The 19,419-nt window shown below is 55.6% G+C and overlaps 2 protein-coding genes across 2 annotated transcripts in view; one reads left to right on the forward strand and one right to left on the reverse strand.

The window, feature by feature from the left end:
• Tmem258 (transmembrane protein 258) overlaps positions 1-19,419 on the forward strand; it is a 105,242-nt gene that overhangs the window by 10,698 nt on the left and 75,125 nt on the right. The window lies entirely within an intron of this gene.
• Myrf (myelin regulatory factor) overlaps positions 1-19,419 on the reverse strand; it is a 31,717-nt gene that overhangs the window by 5,604 nt on the left and 6,694 nt on the right. Inside the window, exons 2-21 of the mRNA XM_051146114.1 lie at positions 14,198-14,285; positions 13,827-14,090; positions 10,667-10,728; positions 9,630-9,909; positions 8,767-9,017; positions 8,558-8,681; positions 6,642-6,837; positions 4,880-4,956; positions 4,597-4,707; positions 4,094-4,184; positions 3,498-3,698; positions 3,189-3,300; positions 2,659-2,768; positions 1,900-2,060; positions 1,724-1,796; positions 1,404-1,492; positions 1,091-1,159; positions 624-704; positions 370-455; positions 100-279 (exon numbers count right to left, since the gene is read on the reverse strand). Of these exons, the coding sequence (XP_051002071.1) occupies positions 100-279; positions 370-455; positions 624-704; positions 1,091-1,159; positions 1,404-1,492; positions 1,724-1,796; positions 1,900-2,060; positions 2,659-2,768; positions 3,189-3,300; positions 3,498-3,698; positions 4,094-4,184; positions 4,597-4,707; positions 4,880-4,956; positions 6,642-6,837; positions 8,558-8,681; positions 8,767-9,017; positions 9,630-9,909; positions 10,667-10,728; positions 13,827-14,090; positions 14,198-14,285 (2,706 nt within the window). The remainder of the gene's footprint in view (positions 1-99; positions 280-369; positions 456-623; positions 705-1,090; positions 1,160-1,403; positions 1,493-1,723; positions 1,797-1,899; positions 2,061-2,658; positions 2,769-3,188; positions 3,301-3,497; positions 3,699-4,093; positions 4,185-4,596; positions 4,708-4,879; positions 4,957-6,641; positions 6,838-8,557; positions 8,682-8,766; positions 9,018-9,629; positions 9,910-10,666; positions 10,729-13,826; positions 14,091-14,197; positions 14,286-19,419) is intronic.

Below are 19,419 nucleotides of genomic sequence, written 5' to 3' on the forward strand. Positions count from 1 at the left end.
CCAGGAATTCTTCCCACCTTCCCTCTAGGGTCTTTCTCTGGATGCAAATACTACCAAACATCCCTGCCAAGCCTGGTTCTAACCCCAAAACATCCATACCTGAGGGCTTGGAGTTGGGGCTAGAGCTGGGGCTAGGGCTTGGAGCAGGCTTAACAGTGGGGCCAAAGCTAGGATCTGTAACAGGACTGGAGGTGGGAGTAGAGCAGCAGACGACGGGGCAGGGCTGGCTGGAGCACAGGTCCAAGGTACGGAGAGCCGGACCTGAGGCTGAATTGGTGACTGAGGAAGCCAGAAGCTATATGAGCTGGAGGGAGACACTAGAGCCCCACACCCAGCCCCACGCCCCACCTCATCCCTCCAGTCACGCACCCAGCAGCAAAGAGGGCTGTGTGCCTGGCAGTCCAGTGGTCATAGAGGACTGTCGGAGCTGCGTGGTCCCAAAGCTCTGGCTGGACCTGCTAAGGAAGGGTGGGCTGAGCTCAGAGGCACTGGGGAAGCCTGAGGTGGGCCTGGGAGTCTCAGAGAGGCAGGGGTGGGGCAGGAGGTGGTTCAGAGGAGGAACAAAGGCAGGAAGAAGGGTAGTAGGAGCCAGAGAAGGGAGGGGTGCTTGGTCGGACACATACCATGGGCACATGGCCTCACTCCCCCCAGGATGCTGGGGCCGGAGCAGGGCCAGAAGACAGGAAGTGGACACGGCAAGAGAGCTAAGAGACAACACAGAGACCAGGAGGGAAACGGCATGGGAGGAGAAAGAAAAAGACATAGTCAGAGGTAACCCCCCAGAGCTGGGACATGACAGTGACAGACAGAACCCAAGGTCCTGCTCTGGCTCACCTTTCCTGCGCCCTCTCTTTCTGCAAGTGTTCCCCCAATGGCCTACTGAAGGAGTATAAGCAGCCCAGAGAGGGCCTACAGAAAGCATCCACTATCCACGAGACCCATCACCCCCATCCGAACAGGCTCTAGTAGGCTCTAAGCCTAAGGCTGAACTCCATCATATAGAGAGCGCTTCTGTGGCACCTCTGACCCAGGCCACCCCCCATTAGTCCCACCTGGCCTGAGGGCAGCAGCCCGATCTCCAGGGACATACCCATCAGCATCCACCAGGTCCTCTTCGGAGCGCAGGCTCAGCACATATAGTGTGGACATGGACACCACGCTGAGAGACACAGAAAAAGGTCACTATCTGAATGCAAGCCACCACCCAACACTGTCTCTCTATGGTAGGTTCTGAGGTCTTCCCAGGCTTTCCCAGACCCTGGAGGAGGAGACAGACTAGGCAGCCCACCTTTCCTGACCTCAACTGCTTAGTTCTCAGTCCAGTTTCCTTTCCAACTCCAGGTCCTGGATCCCAGGACTCTACTCTCCAAGTCTGCCTCCCCAGAACCTAAGAGACAAGTCACCTGAAGGCCATGACCACCACCAGAGCAATGATAGTTCCTTGCAGGAAGCGCTGACTGATGCAGGCCTGGTCTGGGACCACTGGTGATGACTGGGGACCAAGAGGAAAGAACACAGCAGATGGTGCACTTGCGAAGCCTACTTCCTTGCCCAACCCTCGCCACCCCCATCCTTCATGGTCAGAGGGGAAGGGGCTAGAAGGGCAAGAGGGGAGAAGGGAGCTGAAGTCTGTGAGGTTGGAGTGCTGCATGGTGGAAAGGGGAGGCCATGAGCGATGAGGAAGCCCTGACCCCAGGAGCCTCCCAACTCTGAGCAGCCTCACCTTACTGGCCACTTTAGGAGGCCTCTTTTTGTGGGGGACACTGCCTGCCCGGCTAAACTGGCTCCCTGCATGGCTGTAGTAAGAAAACAAGGGTCAGGATGCTTTCCCGAAGGAAGTCTCTCCTGCCCCTCAACCAACCGCCACCCCAATCTGCCTGCCCCCCTCGGCCCCCGCACCTGAAGGCGCCGGAGCTGACAGTTGACTTGAGGCTGTCCAGGCGGCGCAGTTTGGCCAGCTTGTGGCTCCAGCGCTCCAGCTCGTCAATGCGGGTCTCCAGGTTGTCTGTCAGTTTGCACAGCTCCTTCACAGCGCCCACATTCTCCATGAAGATTCGCTCCTGCCCCGGGCAACAACAGCCTTGAGGGCACCATAGGCCCAAGAAGCCCCCAAGCTGTGGCCTAGATAGGGGCAGGAGCAGGACCCCCACTCTCCACAGCCAACGCCCACCTGCCTTTGCGTGGCCTCTGCTCCAGCCAAGCCACTCACTGCTCCTACAGCATGCCTGCTGCCCGCTGCCTAGGCTAAATGTCTACCGCCTTGCCTCTCTCAAGTCAGACCTCCAGCCCTTGGACCTACTCCTTCAGGAGGGTAAAAACATGTCATGTGTCTGTCTCTAAGGTTCATGTCACTGAGTACGAACGTCACCTTCATAATAAACCACATCTTCGAGCCTTTGAGGCAAGTAGGTGGCACGTCTTGCTGCCTCTTTTAACTGATGGGGGTGGAGGCAGTGAAACCTCAGTGAGATTTGTATTGCCCTGTACTAGACAACCTCCAGTGGTTCACTTGGCCCTCTGTCTGGAACACTGGCCCCCTCCCTGTGTGGTGCGGAGGGAGTCAAGAGGGACTAGGAGAAAAGCTGCCCCAGCCAGGGGCCCCAGCTGGCCAGCCCCTCTGCCCCAGAGCCACATCTAGTTCCCTATGACATGACTGACCTTGTTCACGACCAGGAAGTTCTCTATGGTTTTCCCATTGGCAAAGACTACATCCCCGGTGTCTTTCACAGCCTCGGGCAGGATCTCCTTCACTTCCTGGGCGATGACACCTGGGGAACAACAAGCCCCCATGTGTGGTTGGGCGGGTGTCTCACTCATAGACCTCTGGCGAAGTACCTAAGCATGGAGTTTTGAGGGACCCAGAAACAGAGGCTCCTTCAGACAACTGTTCACAGACTCAAGATGTGGGATCCTAGGGGCATCTCAGGGGAGGGAGGTGGGGTTCTGAGAGATTGCAGAATCTGGGTGCTGTGTGACAAAGACGTCATCCAAGTAACTCTTAGGATGATGAATCCAGGGGCAGGGCCCTGAGGACCTGGGAGGCATATTCCAGTAGTGGATGGCCGGGACCCCTACGGGTCAATAGTTCAGAGAGTGGAGCTCCAAATGTCAATGCAGGGGTTTCTGGGAACAGGTTCCAGGAGACGGGACAGACTTGCCAGAGCTTGGGGACATAGGTACTGCACTACCTGTCTCTGGTGCAATGGCTTCAATGCCCACACTAGCAGCGAACTCGGGCTTGTATCTGTAGTGCACCAGGCGCATGCGAGAGATCCTCTTCAGCTGCTCAGTGGTGTCCACCTACCAGGGGGCAGAGCCAAGACTGAGCCCTCCTCCCCTCCCGCAGCCTTCCAGAGCAGGGCCTCAAGTGCAGTTGGGTGGCAGCTGGGGGCTACAGCGTGGAAGGGAGACCCTGGCACAGAGGTACAAAGCCAGCCTCCCCACCCCTACCTTGGCATCCCCACAGCATTGACCCTCAGCCACGGCCTCATCCCTACCTCCTGCACCTGCTCCTTGGCCCGCAGATCTGAAGGGTGCATGAGAGACCCCATGACCTTAACGTTGCCGTGGACAACCAGTGCCTCATCTGGCCGGTCCGTGTTGATGCCCACACGGCCATGGTGGAAGACGGTGTCTGGCAGCTGTGCCCGCTGCCACAGCACATCACTGTCACTCTCAAACTGGCCTGGGTTAGAGGCCTACGGCAAGTTGGGTCTGGATCAGTCTCGGTGGGGGGTGGGGGGAACTTTAGGGCTCTGAGAAAAGGGGAAACCCCAGGAACTCCTAGGCCAGTCAAATCTCCTTACCCCGCCATGCAAGAAACTACCCTGTCCATGTGACAACACTGAGTCACTTGTGGGACCCAAGAGGCTACTAGATGTGATCCGCCTTCTTGCTTTACAATGAAGAAAAGCCCTGAGGCCTAGACAGGGTGACAGAGCCAAAGGCCACACAGCCAGCACCCAACAAGAGCTGAACGTCAACCCAACCCCATTCCACAGTATTTTTTTTTTTTTTTTTTTTCTGATGCTATTTCTTCCAGCTCAGGGGAGGACACTGCCCCTGGGGGCGGGGGAGAGGAGATGATACTCACCCGCACAATGATACGCTCTGAGATCTGGGCTGCCAGGGTGTAGTTCTGGTTCTGTGCATGCGCCTGGAGGGCCACCACCAGCATGAAATACCTGGGATACACCGGGGATCCAGTAACACTCAGGGGTGCCTCTAGCCATCCTCCCTGGGTCAGATGTCTGGGTACATAGCTCTACTGTCAGCATAACCCCAGGAGGTGAAGTTATCAAAGGATCCCACAGGGGGAGAAACATGAGCCTCCACTAGGGGGCAGAATTCCTCCCTGGGTCCACCACTAGAAGCCCGGAACTGTTTCTGAAACTCAAAAGTCCTAGTCCCTAAATCTGCCAAATATTTTGAACCTCAGGTTCCTCCTCCAGGAAACAGGCCATCTGTAGAGCCTGGGCCTCTCATGCTCGGAGGCTCCTTTTTGACCCTGCTCCTCAGAAGAGTGGTAGGGCAGGGGTTGGGGCTGGGGGTAGGGCTGGGGGTGGGGGGCTCCTGCGGCCAGGTTGGCCTGCTCACCTCTGGTCAGGGTTGGGCTTGCCCTTCTTGCGCATGTTGTTGGCAGTGGTCTCACTGAAGTGGAGCCGCCCCACGGTCACCTTTGTGACCTGCTCAGGGGGAAGATTCACCCTGTAGAGGATGGACAGAGTGCTCAGGGAGCGGAAAAGGAAGCTGCCAGGAGCCTTGCCGCAGAGCAATTGCAGGCACAGGGCACCGTGGGTGCCTGCTTGCCTCCCTAGCTCCCAAGCCAGGTCTAAGATGGGCCCTCCCAGGCACCACCCCCACAGGGCTGGATACTCACGTGACCGGGTTGAAGGGCCTCTTGCTTCTGTCTGACTGTGACTGCTCAATGTTGATAGACTGGTTCAGGGCCTCTAGCTAGAGAGGAATGGGCCAAGGGCACCTCAGGACAGGGTTCCCCACCTGGTCTTCTTCCTTCACCCCCTCACCTGGTCTGCAATATAACTCTGCCTCCACCACTCTTTCTCACAAACTCAGGGGCCTCCACATCCACACCCCACTCTCCCAAGCCATTTCAAGGGCACGCACACAGCCTTCATGTCAGCTCACAGTTCCTCACTTCCCCTACTTCTGCATGGTGATCACAGTCACCTCCATGATGGCCTCACATCACAGTATCGTCTGACTCCCTGACTTCTCCATGCATGCCCATGCTTTTCAGTTAGCCTTATGACCCATCCCCAACCTGTACACTCTTCCCAGCTGCCACCAGCTTACACGTACACACACACACAGAGACAGTCATACACAAAGAGAGACACATTTACACACACACATACACAAACACAAACATAACACATACACAAACACACACACAGACACACACAGACACAAACACACATACACTCACACATAGAGACAGACACACACACATACACACACAAAGACACCCACACTAACGCACACACACACATATACACAGACACACACACATATACAAACACACACACAGACACACTCAGAGACACACACACATATACACATACACACACAGACACATTCAGAGACACACACACACAAATACATAGAGACATACACCATACATAGAGACACACACATACACAAACACACATAGAGAGACACACACATACACAAACACACATACAGAGACACACACATACACAAACACAGATATACTCACACAGAGACACACACATACACAAACACACATACACTCACATACACAGACGCACACAGAGACACAGACACACACACACATACACAGACACATACATTGAGACACATACCATACATAGAAACATACAGACACACACACAGTGGCCCAGACACACACACACATAAAGAGACACACATACACAAACACACAACACAGACACACACACTCACACACACAGAGACACTCATACACAGAGAGACACACATACACCCTTACACAGTGCACCCCAGTCACTCTCACATACCCACAGCCTCTCATCTCTTCAGCAACACTGGCTGAGCCATGCCAACATGCCAGGCCCAGCCGATTACAGAATCAGACAGACCTGGTCTTGCCCCCAGGGAGCTCATGAGCTCCAGTTGACTGGGCCATGGAACCCCTCAGTCACAAAGGGCTCAAGACAGGTTTCCCAGAAGAGCATCTGAATGAAGTTGCCTAAGAGGAATTGGGTAAGGTGCTGGGATGGGACCCTCGGAGGCAAAGGCTACTCCAAAGCCTCCGAACAGAGCCAAGTGTATGGCAAGCTGGGGGTGGGAGGGTCCTTAGATACATGGACCTGAGGTGGAGCAAGGGAGAGAGACAAGTGGCAAGAGAGTTTGGTTGGCATCTGAGAGCTGAGGCATCAGCGAAGGCCAGGAGATGGGTCTTGGCTTGGAGAAGACTTGGGGTATGGGTTGGAGAAGGAAACAGGCAGCAAGGGAGATGGTGAGGGGCTGAGCAGCCCCACATCCGGGTGACAGGTACTAGAAGAGGAGGAGGGGTGGGGCAGCCGTGGAATACAGCTGTGAGGCATTTCCTCATCACTTGCACCTTGTTGCTTCCTGGCCCTCGGTGCGCTCCCTTCCAAGCCTAAGCCCAAACCTGCCTTCACTCCATGCAGCTTCAGATAGAAGCAGTCCAGGGGCTTGAGGCCTTCCGGTGTCTTGACGTACTTGGGCTCACCCAACATGCCGATATACACGGTCACCTGGAAGTGGTTCTTCTTCTGGCACACAAAAGCATCGTCGCCCACCGAAAAGTTGAAGCCCTTGTCAGCGTCCACACGATAGGTGAGCATAGGCCTGAAAGTGGGAGGTGGGAAGGAAGAGAGGGAGGTTCACCATTAGAACCCCAGGCTGAAGATGCAACACGGCTTCCTTCTACAGGCCCACGCTCCAATCCCATTTACTTATTCTGCATCCCCCAAGATCCCTCAAACTACCAACGGGGTCAGTCTCCACTCCAGGTATGGACACTAAGCCCACAAGAGGAGCTGTACAGGTTTTTCGTTACGTGCCTGGGGCCACCCGCTATTCTGCGCTAGGATGAAGGAAGCAAGATAAGGCTCTAAAGGGGCACACCAGAAGTGAGGGCATAGGAGAGCCTTTGGCACCCTTCAGCACACTCAACCATTTCCCACACATTGCCTGAAGCCCCCTCCCTTGTGGGAGATGGAATGAGATGGGCTGCATCTGCAGAGTCTCAACTGTGCCTGACAGCTGGTTGCCGTGGAAACGGTGGAACCAGGAGCCAGCTCTGCCTTGGGCCCACCCCAGCCCACCGTTTTGCTCAAGGCCCCTAGTGCCCTCATTCTGACTCCCTCAACTGCCCCCCAGAGAGAGGGGAGTACTTCTGGTTTCGGACCTCCCCTCAGGAACAACTGAAGGGTGCCATCTGTCACCGAGACAGTGTCTGGAGCCTTTAGGGCACCTCCAGGGGCAGTTAAGAGAGCACTTGTTGACTTAGGACTTGAGTCATCCTCCCCTGGGTCACCATGCAGTAGAGGTACCCCGCTGGACACAGGAGTGTTAGCGCCCACCCACAGGAAGCTGGACAGAGAGACTGCTTCTCTACTCATGAGCACATTCCAAGGGAAGGCCTTTCTTCCCTTACAGGGCTCACCCATCTGTCTGACCTAAGAAAGTGTCCGAAAATTCCTGGGTCACACTTGTGGACCTCTGCTGGTAGCTCTCTGGCCTTGGGGCCTAAGTGATGAGACAGCAAGGTGCCCAAGGATTGTAGGAGGGATTTCTCTCCCGACCACAGGGACTGGAATGCCCTCTATAGCACTTTAGCTGCCATCACAACTGGACACCCTCCACCCCACCCAACCCTGGAAACTACTGTATAGAACTTCCACAGCTCAGGGTGCACACTCCAGCAAACCTGTCTCTCAGCTCAGGGCACCCATACCAGGACACCTCCTATTCTACCACAGCTCAGGGCACCCATTCAAGATGCCCATCTCAGCCACTGTTCTGGTGAGAGGGCCCCTGCCCCAGTCACCTGCTCAGGCTTGGCTAAGGCTGAAGTACACTGAGGGGAGTTACCTTCTAACACACCCTGACCTTCTGTGGGAGAAAAGGGAGTAGTCCCTCCTGGGATCTTGGGGCCTGGGAAGCTATATCCATGCGGTGTTAAGGAAGGACCAGGAATGCTGGGTGCAGCCGCACTCCCATGTCCCCCTACCCCTCCTCCATCCACAGGGAGGGGGCTGCTGAAGGGCTTAAGGCTACCTTCCTGGAATGCAGGAGAACATAGAGGAGGGGCCAGAAAACATGTTTCCGCCCACTTCTTCCTGACTTGGCTCCCACGCCCCTCCTTGGCAGATACCATTACCTTTAGAGAGATAGGCTGACAAGAGGCTCTGGAGCCTGAGCCCTGTGCCTAATTCTTCCCTGAGCTTGCTGGCTCTCCTGTCAAATGTGATTTTTTTTTATACCCAAAATGCTTTCAAGCCCTGACCTAGGACCTCAATGGAGTCTTGAACTGTCCCCAAGACAGGTGACACAGGTCACTCACAGCTCCTTGTAGTTAGCATCATAAAGGGTCGCCCATTTGTTCTGCTGATGCGGCTGCCACTTGATGGATTGGTAGTTGGGGTCCAGGTAGGAGCCACTGAGGCTATCGCTGTCCTGCAGGAGGCCTGGAGGGAGGGGACACTGGTGAGATCTAGGCCCAGGGCAGACACTCACTCACTCCCCAGCATTAGTGGCCAGCCAGTCACCTACCTGGGGAGGATGCACCTGGTGGGTGCCAAGGTGGAGTCTGGACTCGGGCAATGCTGAGGGGCAAAGAGCCAGCGCCAGGTGAGAGTGGGCCCTGGGGAGGCCATGGTGGGGATGGGGCTCTGGCAGGGTGCGGGGGCAAGGCTGTCACAGTCCCAGGTTCCTGCTTGATCATTCCGTTCAGCATTTGGGCATTGAGGGTGTTGGGGGGCGATTCCGAGTGCTTCCTCTTCTTGGAGGGGTGTGGAGGGAGCCTGGGGGCAGAGGTGAGTGCCATGGGGGCTGGCTCTCTGTCCCTGAGCCCTCTCCTCCTGTGCAGTGCCTACCCCTCTCCCTTAGGCATCAGCAGACAATGCCCAGTCAGGAGGACACTTCCTACAGGAAGCCCTCAGGTACATCCCCAGTACTCTAGCCTGTCACTCATGTTCCCACTCTTCGCTTTTACCACAGTTGTATTACAACTCCTGTGGAGAGGTAGGCAGGGGTCACACTTGATTATGTGTGGCTCCACAGAGCAGCTGTGTTACACAGAGCATCTTGCAATTGTCACTCTTAGAAGCCCGAGTCTTCCAGTTAATGGGCACAAAGGCATTGGGGTCTGAGTTAGGAACTCAGTTCCAGGTTCAAGTCCTGGTCCCCTGCCTTTTCCTAATCCATGACCTGGGAAAACTGTTTTCCTTTCTGAGAACAGCAGTTTGCCCATCTGTGAATGAGGTAGCTGTTACCAATCAGCAATGGCTAGAGGCCCTCAAAGTATAGTTTCCACAGGGCCTCTGTTTTTCCCTAGGGTCACCCTGTCCCCACCACTCCTGATGCCCTGACTCCCACCCCACCTTCTTGCCAAGGAGGCTCTGCCCAAGCCTTACTCAGCTCCATGCTGTTGCAGCAGCTGGTGTAGCACTTGGGTCTGCTGGGTGTGGTGGAGCTCAGGGGGCACCAGACCAGGCCCCATGGCAGCATAGGGGGGTACAGGGGGCTCAGCCTTCATGTAGAGGTCTCGTTGAAGGACAGGGTAGTGAGGCGGGGGAGGCGGGGGTGGTGGGGGACCTGGCAAGTGGGCTGGAGGTGGGGGCGGGTGCTCTAGCCGGGAAGGGACTCCCACGTGGCACAGAGTGTCCGGGGTTATGGTGCGCAGAAGATGGGGGTCTGAGGAAGAGATGGGGGACAGGAGTCAGATGCCTGCCTCACCCATTTCCCCTAGGCATGGTCTCCTGCTTCCTGAGTCATGCCAGAGGCTAGGTGGGGAGACTGGGCAGCCAGCTAGAGCCTGGGCAGGGAAACAGAACTCTGCAAGGGTGGCAACCCAATCTAGCCAGCTCTCTCCAGTAGGCTGTCTGGGCTAAGCTGCTGGAAGGTCCCCAGCCTCTAACTCCTTTGAAGCCTGAAGGAAGAGTCTCCCAGAGGAGACTCCATCCTGGTCCCCCTCCTCCCTCCAGCTGCCCCACTCCAAGTACCAGGGGCCAGTTCCCCAGCCTGAGGGGGAAGCATTCCAGGGATGTTTTGGTAGGATAAACAGAACTCTTGACCCCTCTTCAGTCTGCCCATGACCATTCTACTCTTGGCCACGTGGGGGCTGTTGTACCCCTCAGCACCCTGTAAAGGTGGGCCAGTAGCAGCGGCCTTCCTCAGATGTCCACTTACCGCCAAAGGGCGCGTCCATGATGGCGCAGGGGGCCAGACGGTGGCATCACCGGCAGGGACGCTTGCTCTGAGGCAGGACCAGGCTCCCCACCCGCCCATAGGGGAACAATAGCCAGTGCCGAGGAGTATTTGACCAGCGATAATCTGGCCCGTTGGGCAGCCGCTTGCCCCCTCCCTCCCTCCTCCCTCTCTCCCTGATAAGGCTGCACCAACCACTTGCCCAAACCCAGAGGGGGAGGGTGGCGCTGCCCGCTGGACTCACCATTCACCTGCTGAGGGGAGTAGGCCTCAGAGCCTGAGTCTGGGGGCGAGTCTGGCAGTGTGCTGCAGGGGGCCGGAGGAAGGAAACTGTTGGGCCAGCAGCTGTACGCCCCCCCCAGGACCCAACCCTCAGACAAGCAGCCCCTCTGGTGGGCACGGTTACAAAGACCCCTGCCCCCATCCCATGCCATTGAGATCTCCTCACATCTACCCAAGGTTATCTCTGTCCACCTATCTGAAAGCCCTAGCAGGGTCTGGGGCTTAATTGTGGGTGAAAGACTTTAGAATCCTGCCCTGGATCTCCAGCCCTAATAATGGTTATTTGTGGGCCAGTGGCCAGGTCGTTGGTGGTGGCACAGGGATTGAAGGCCCTGCCCTCCCCGTCCCCAGAACAAGGGGCCAGGCATCTGCCTCTCTTGGGCACCCCCTGAAACCTCCAGCTTCCTGGAAATCCTAGGACCTGGGGCTTGGTCTGAGGAGGTTCAGTAGGTCACCACAAGCTGCCTGGCAAGAGGCAGGTGTGGACCAGGCAGGAAGCCAGCTTTTCTGGGCCTGAGCTCTTTTTTTTTTCTTCCAAGTTTTATTTTATCAGTGGTTCAGGCAAAAGAACAAACTTAAGCCCAGAGGTCAACACGTCCTGTACAAAACATGTACTCGCCTAGAGAGAGACTGTGGCTATACAGGGACCCAACTGTTGGTCATTTCTCCTCTCCACATCTAGAGAGGCTCCCCTCTACCATGCCCAGAGACCACCAGAAAAGCTTCAGGGTCACAGTGGACACATTCCTGTGGTGACTTCAGAATTTTACTACATCCCTGAACAAGCCATGGCCGTTTCTTCCCTATCCCCATCCCTGCTTGTGGAGGTCTCATTACATCTTTGAAACTGATCCAAGAATAAGGACCCTGAATCTGGTGTGGACGTGTATCCCAAGCTACTCAGGAGGCTGAAGACAGAGGATCACAACTTCAAAGTCTGCCCTGGGCTGCAGAGTGAGTTTAAGGCCAACGTGAATAACATAGTGAGACCCTGGCGTAGCTTGGTGGTTGAACTCTCGCCCAGCACGCATGACAAGCTCTTGGGAATCAATCCTTAAGACCCCAAATAAAAAATGTAGACCCTAAACTGGGCGTGGTGGTGCAGCCTTTAATCCCAGTACTCGGGAGGCAGAGGCAGGCGGATGGCTGTGAGTTCGAGGCCAGCCTGGTCTACAAAGCGAGTCCAGGACAGTCAAGGCTACACAGAGAAACCCTGTCTCGGAAAAAAAAAAAAAAAAAGTAGATCCTAAGCCAGGCACTGGTGGCACAGCCTTTAATCCCAGCACTTGGGAGGTAGAAGCAGGCAGACCTCTGACTGAGACCACTCTGGTCTACAGAGTGAGTTTCAGGACAGCCAAGGCTACACAGAAAAAAAAAAAGTGGACCCTAAAACAATGTTTCCTAAGGATAACACAGTGGACAGGGTAGGGCTTTGCACCCTGTCACCATGGCCTCAATCCCTGGGCTGACCCAGCTCTGTCCTCTCCACGTCCAGCTCCCCCCTGCCCCCTACACTTCATAACAGTGTTCTTGGGTTCCTCCAATAGTCAAGGTCTTTCACACCCCCTAGTCCCCACCATCAAACATCCCAGTCCACGTGACCCTGCATTCTTTCATCTTCTCACTGGTTATTTCCTGTCTGATGGTGAATTGTTTTACTTTTTATAGTGCTGGAGAGAGAATCCAGGTCCTCACACATTCTAGAAAGTGCTTTACACACCAAGCAGCACCCTCAGTGCTGACACAGCGGTCTTCTCTCATCACCCACAATGGGCCTGGGTCTGTCTTGTTTTCACTTCAAACAAAGCCTAGGCCTAGACCAGGATGCCAAAGTGGCTCTGGACAAGCCCTGCCAGGGCCACCTGGAGATGGTTCAGGGACGCCCAAGGGACTCGTTTGTGCCTGCTAAACCTTCTCTCTTTCCGCTCTCAGGTAGCTTGGGCTTAGAGACACCCTCAGGCAACCCAGGTTTGCCACTGGCACTGTGTGCCTGTCCTCCACTATGGTCACCCTAAGCTGGCTACTGAGGAGCCCCTGCTCACAGTATGTTGGGTATCTACCCAATACCTCCTCTCTGCTTTCTCCCACTAAGTTTCCACCATGGACGTGGAGCTCATGCTACAGGTGATGAAACCCAGCCTCTGGCAGAGGTCATAGGTCACCAAGCCCAGAGGCTGACAAATGGGAAGAAGACCAGGCTGGTGCCAGGCTGCTGGACACAGCACCTATGCACCCTGGAACCTTATTCTACCTAAAGACAAGCCCTGTGCCGTCTTCACTGAGATCTGTGGAGAGCCTGGTGGACCTTGGCTCTGGCCATTTCCCCTTGAGCATGTTCTGGAGCAATGGTTCTCAACCTGTAGGTTGTGACCCCTTTGGAGGGGGTCAAACGACCCTTTCACAGGGGTCACATATCAGATATCCTGCATATCCTATATTTTTACATTAAAATTCATAACAGTAGTAAAATTACAGTTATGAAGTAGCAACAAAAATAATGTTATGGTTGGGGATCACCACAACATGAGGAACTGTATTAAAGGGTCGGAGCTTAGGAAGGTTGAGAACCACAGAGTCCAGGGGCTGACTGGGCTATGGTTGCAGGCACTCAAAGCCAGGCACAGGATCATCACTAGGTCAGGACATTAGTGTGGTCACGGAGGTGTGGGAGGCTGGCAGGAAAAAGCCCCCTCAAGATGTAACTGACTTTGGCTCCACAAGGCAGGACAGCTTGAGAGGCCACGCTTAAGGTACAAGCAACTCCCAGGACAGAGAAAAATGCCAGCTAAATACTCCATGGGCAGATGGGGCACGGGTGCTCTATGGGTGTGCGTACAAACATGGCACGGGGTTCCTGTAAGTGTCCATTGGGGTCCCGAGTCTCTCTTCTGTCCCTACATTGCTTTGAGATTTTTCTAGCACTTTTAGGACCTTCTCTGAACCCTGGTGGCTGCTCATCGCCTCGGGACAAAGCATGTGAGTCTCCTGCCAGCCTGGTGTCACCCCTATCCAAACCTACCCATAAGGGGGCCTGTCATTTAAGCCCTTCCCACTGAATCTGCTGGACAGTGGCCACTGTGCCCCTGTATCCTGTCCCCACCCACTCCCTGGCCCCCACTCACCCTGGGGCATAGGGAGCCTTGGGCTCTGCCTTGATGGGAGGCCCAGAGCCCCCCAAGAAGGGCTTAGGGGTGGTGCCCATGCCGTTGTTGTTGTTGCAGTTGAGTGGGGTGCCGTAGGTCGGGGGTGGGAGAGGGCCATGGCGCCCAGGGGATGGTCCACTCCCAGGGGGGCTCAGATGGTGGAGCCCGCTGGAGCCGGGAATGGCCGGTGGCCCGTGGGGGAAGGAGGCTGTGCTGGCTGGTGCAGAGATGTCAGGGAAGCAGCTGTGGGGAAGGGAGGAGGCTCAGCCCCCAGGTTCCCAGGCCTGAGGGGAACTTCCATGTCCCCTCCCACAGGGAACTGCCCAGAGGTCTCAGCTGAGGTGACTCACAGGTCAGAGGCGTCCTCTTTGCCAATGTACTCCTCCAGGATACTGGTGTCGATATTGGAAGGCTCCAGGGCACCACTGATGTCATGGCCTGAAAAGCAGGGCAACTGGATTTGAACTGGTCCCTGAAGACCTCAGGCCTAGGACCCACCAGCCCTCCTCAGGCTAGGCTCTCTAAAAGCTATGACCTAGCTCCGCTCGATGCATGGCACTTCACTGTCCACCCCTGATGCCCTTCCAAGAATAATGCCTGCCCACAACCCTCAAGGAGGTCAACAATCCAATGCATGGGTTTGGGGATAGAGAAGCCACTCTTGTCCTTTCTCTAGCTATGTGACAGAATCATCTCCCTCCCCCTCACCTAGCCCCCTGTCTTAAAGAATGCTCTAAGGAGCAAGGCAGGTCCTATCGCCCCAGTAGCTCAGGCCCAGAATGACTTTCCTGCCAGGTCCTTCCAGGAGACTCAGCCTTGAGCTCCTGGAAGCCTGAAGCCTGGGGGCGCAAAACACATCCTGGGGCTCAGGAACTCAAGGAATCATTCACTGCACCCCAGGCTCCAGCTCCAGGAAGAGCCTGAGACCAAGATCAGTTAGTGCCAGCAAGGCCCATTTCTGGTGGCTAGGTCCACTGCCTCTGGGCTGTAGATGGGGAGCTTGCTTAGCCCTGACCCTCCAAAGGAGACAGAGGATGAGGAAGGCAGTTTGTCCAGGCCTCATACAGGGAGGAACAGTGGCCAAACTCTGCCCCTCCACCCTCTGCTTGCTATCCTCTTTTGGGTCCTCCCCCATGGCCTCAGACCCCTAAAGAGAAAGGACAAAGAAAGTGTAGTCCAGGGCTCCTGGGCATGGCAAAGGAGAGGGGTGGTGATGGCTTTTCCTTTCCCAGGGTCACCTTGCGGGGCAAGAAGGGGGGTAGCGAGAGGGAGGAGTGATAAGGGGGGTGACGTGAGAGATGCGTCAACCCTGATAACGAAGGACACCCCACCCACACTGCTGACTGAGTCTGGCCAGCTCCACCGAGGAAAAAACGACCCTCTAGAGTCTAAGGGCTCAACTCTTGGGTTGGTACCTTCAGTCCTTCCTCTGGGGAGTCCCGGGGGACAGAGCTCAGATTGGTCAGGGACAAACCCCATCCAACTCAGCCATTGCCTGCTGTGTAACCCAAAGCAGGCCATATCCTCTTTGGGCCTAGGTATATCCTTCTTAGGAAAATGGGGGTGAACAGAGGCTTCTTGGGGGCAATTGTGATGGTTGTAAAGCTGCAAAGATATGGATTATAAAGTGTCAGGCGCACAACAGGAGCCCTGCACATGGTGGGGCTGTCTTCACCTCCCAAACCCCAGCACCCTGGGGTCTCTGAGCCCCCAGCCCAGGCCCCCCATGGCCCCAGTTGGCATTTGAAGAATGCTGAACTCCCGCTTAGGTGATTAATGAATTAATGAGCATGAGCAGCTAAGCCTTCCTAGGAGTCACACGCTGCCTGCGACAGGCCAGGGCCTCTCGCTGACCCCCACGGGGGGGGGGGCTCACCCCAGCTGGGAACAGAGGGCACCCACCCACCATGCAGAGTTTTTCCAGCCATGCTTTTGTGGTGTTGTTCATGTTCAGTCTGTCTGTCCAAGTTCCAATCCCGCCTCACCCATTTCTGAGAACCACAGAGCACCTACTGTGTGCCACACTCATCACTGAGTTTATTATTTATGGGGCATTAGGGCACCTTCAGGCGTCACCAAATCGTAACAACGAGCAAAGGGACGTCGGTCAGTGATGGCAGGCCATGATGAAGAGCCTGCCAGTCCTTCCGAATCCATACTGGGCTGATGACAATGATGCGGACTCCTGCCCAGGTCAGGAACTGCACCCCTCAACCACTCCCACGGAACTTGATGCTACCATCTCTGTCTCCATTGTTCGGTGACGTCACTTCTCACCCCAAAGCCACACAGAAGAAAACTAGCCAGTCTGACCCCAGGGAGAAAGGTGCAGCGGATGTTTCTGTGTCTTCCTTCAGCCTGGTCCCTACTCCACAGCATTGCTAAAGGTTTCTGAGGAAAGGAGGAGGAGAACCTAGAGCCCCACCCCCACACTGCCCCAGCTGCTGAAGCTGCAGGATTTTGAGACTGAACTTGGCACCTTGGGTGAGTGATGGGCTGACGGCGGTCATGGGCTCCTCCTTCCTTGGCCAGGAGCATTCCTAATCGCCCCTAATCCTCCTGTCCACCTCCCCTGGGGGTGGGGGTGGGGGAATGGGGCCCTCAGGCCCAGGCATCCTGGGAGACCCTAACAAGAACCAGATGTGGTTAGGGGAGGAGGGACCCTCTCGTGCCAGGGTCCGGGAGGACTGAGGGGGGAGGAGGAGGCTGATGGCAGAGTGAGGTGGGTCTAGAGCTCTGGAGCCAGGGAAGCTGAGGTTTCCTGAGGCATGCAGGCCTCCCCCCACCCTCGCCCCCCACAGCTCCTTCTCCCTACAAGCCTTGTCTTCCTTCTTCCCATACGGTCCAGACATCACACAGGGCCACAGCCTAGCCAGCAACCCCACAATAGAGAGAAGAGCCACAGAGGTTTGCAGGGGCCTAGGGATCTTGAGGCTGGAACAGTCCCTCCACCCCCTCTACCCCCACCTCCCCAAGGGCCCAGGAGAGGGCACAATCCTTAAGGTACACTCTAGGAGCGCTTCCCCATTGCCAAAACAAAACAAAAACAAAAAAACATGGAACACTGGATCCCAGTGAGGAGTGCCTGCAAGGCTGCAGACTCAAGACAGGATACTGTCTACCCCTGTTACCACCAATCCTCAAAACCACCTGGAAAGTGAGCCTCGGCCTGCCACAAGCCGCTGAAGGCCCCACCCATCCAAAAAGTGGTACCCCAGTATCACCCATCAGTATCTGTCCTCCTCAAACCTTCCAACAAATTCGACACTGCCTTTGGCTTCTCAGCCTCTTCTGTCAGACTATGGAGCCCAGCTCCTGTTTCCTTCCTGTCAGGGACAAACATGCCACCCACAGGGACTTTGCATATGATGTTGCCTCTACCAGAGAAAGCCAGTTTCCATTCATTTGCAGATTTCTATTATCCAAAACCCCAACTCAAGTGGCCCCCATTGACTCTTTCCTTCTACTTTCTCATCAGGCTGTCTGCTTGCTCACCTGGCTGCCTCACACCTCCCTGGGGAAGGCGAGTGAGTGGCCCCACAGTCTGACTTCCACATTCTAAAGAACAGCTCTCCTGTGGGGCAGCCGTCCTTCCTCTGCTGTACTGATCAAGAGACTGTGGACATCCTGCCTATAGTTACAGAGCAGGGACTGGGCGGCTGTGGCTCCTTGCAATGTTAAGAATCCCAGTATCCCATAGTCACAGAATGAATGAATGAACAAGATGATGAGGCAGGGACAAGAGGTGGCCTTGTCAGGTCTGGAGACCTTGAGCAGACCGTGAAAGACCTAGAGGACAGTAGCCTATCCAGGTCCCACGGTATCCTGCAGAGCTGTGCCCAGGGGCTCCACACTAATTAGGGCCTTTATTACCTGCCTGAAACAAGAGCCAGACCCAGAGGCTGTTTCTTCGCAGGCAGGCCAGGGGGCCAGGCTGTGGGAAAACTTCATTTCCCCCTTTCCCTTCCTTTTAAGACCACTCATCAAGGGGACAAGAACACCCAAGCCAGGTGCAGGAGGCAGCAGGCAGGGACCCAGGTGGTCCCTCCACCCTGGACCTCTCCCTGTCTCTATCCCCTTTCTCATCCCCCCCCCCCCCAACCAGCTGTGGCCGCTGGCTGAGTCTCTGCCATTGTCCTGTCGGGTGGGGAGGGTGGGGACACAGCACAGTGGGAGTCTTGTGCCCTGCCTACCCCCTCCCTTACCCCGTCAATGGAGCACTTGTCAATTCATGCCCCAAACATGGCGGAAATCCCGTCAGCCACGTGGCCATGGGCAGGGTGGGCTGATCCGAACTCAGGGTGGTCAGGGCACCACCAGAGCTCAAGCCCTTGAGTGTCAACCTCAAGTATCTGAATCTGAGGGTACCTTGGCTCTAGCAGCGGCTCGATGTCTGTCAGATGCTTGCTACCTTGGCATCCTTATGATCCTCTGAGAGGCCTGGCTGCCAATGTGGGCCTCAGCGTTATTGCAGAGTGACTTCCTGACCTCTCTCCTCTCTCTCTCTCTCTGAGCCTCAACATAACTTCTCCACCTGGTGGACAGGCACCCCAGAAAGCTATCCTTCAGTCAACATAGCCATCCTGTTCTTCCCTTTCAAGCATCCCTGCTCTGTTCCTGCCCTCTTGCACAGGAAGTGCAGCCTTTGAGCTCTCTTGTGGCTTTGAGTTTCTGAGGGCCCTTGTCTGTCTGTAAGTCCATCCAGGTATGTAACCAGTATACTGCTTCTCCCGCATACCCCGGTAGGGATGCTTTCTGTGTCTTCCTCCCAGCCTACCCAGGAGGTCCTTTCCAAGTCACCTAGCCACAGAGGACCCCCAATGCCACAGCCTGTCTCCCAATGTGAACTAAGCTACAGGCTCCAATCAGTCCACATGATGGCAAGGCACAGTGGGTGGTCACAATTCTCTGACCTAGACATTCTATCCTCATCAATAGCCAGAACCGCTTGCCGGCCTGTTCAAGCTTGCAGTTGCCACTAGGGCCTTCTCAATCAATCACAGGCCTGCAACCCGGATACTTAGCTGTACAAGCACCTCTGCACACTGATGCATCAGATTCTCAGTCGGTTTGGGCCCGGGCAGCCACACCTAACAGCAAAGATCCTCAAGCCAAAGTCACAGCTGGCTGCGTCCCTCTCAACTCCTCACCAGAGACCCAGAAGAGGCACCATGGCCTGATCCTCAGAACCAAAATAACTGGGTGTGGTGGAGTGTGCCTGTCAATCTAGCCCCCAGAAGTAGGGCAGGAGAGTCACAAGTTCAAGTTCATCCTCAGGTACATACTAAATTCAAGACCAGCCTGAGGTGCATGAGACCCTGTAACAAAGGGGGGGGGGGGTGTGACTGGTTTACCTTGTCAATTGACTTTGTCACTTAGAACTGTCAAATGCACATGGCAGCGGGAATCTGTCTCTTTTGTCGCCAAAGGCTAGCACTGTGGAGGCTTGAGGAAAGCTTCCTGAACAAGTGAAGGGGCCCATGTAAAACATGCAGTGTGTGTTGCTGTTGGAGTGTACCCCTAGGGGTCATGCTGGTGTGTTAACACAAACCAACTGGAGTACCTGATAGAG

The sequence above is a fragment of the Acomys russatus genome, chromosome 5 (genome assembly GCF_903995435.1).
Source record: "Acomys russatus chromosome 5, mAcoRus1.1, whole genome shotgun sequence".
Lineage (NCBI taxonomy): Eukaryota > Metazoa > Chordata > Mammalia > Rodentia > Muridae > Acomys > Acomys russatus.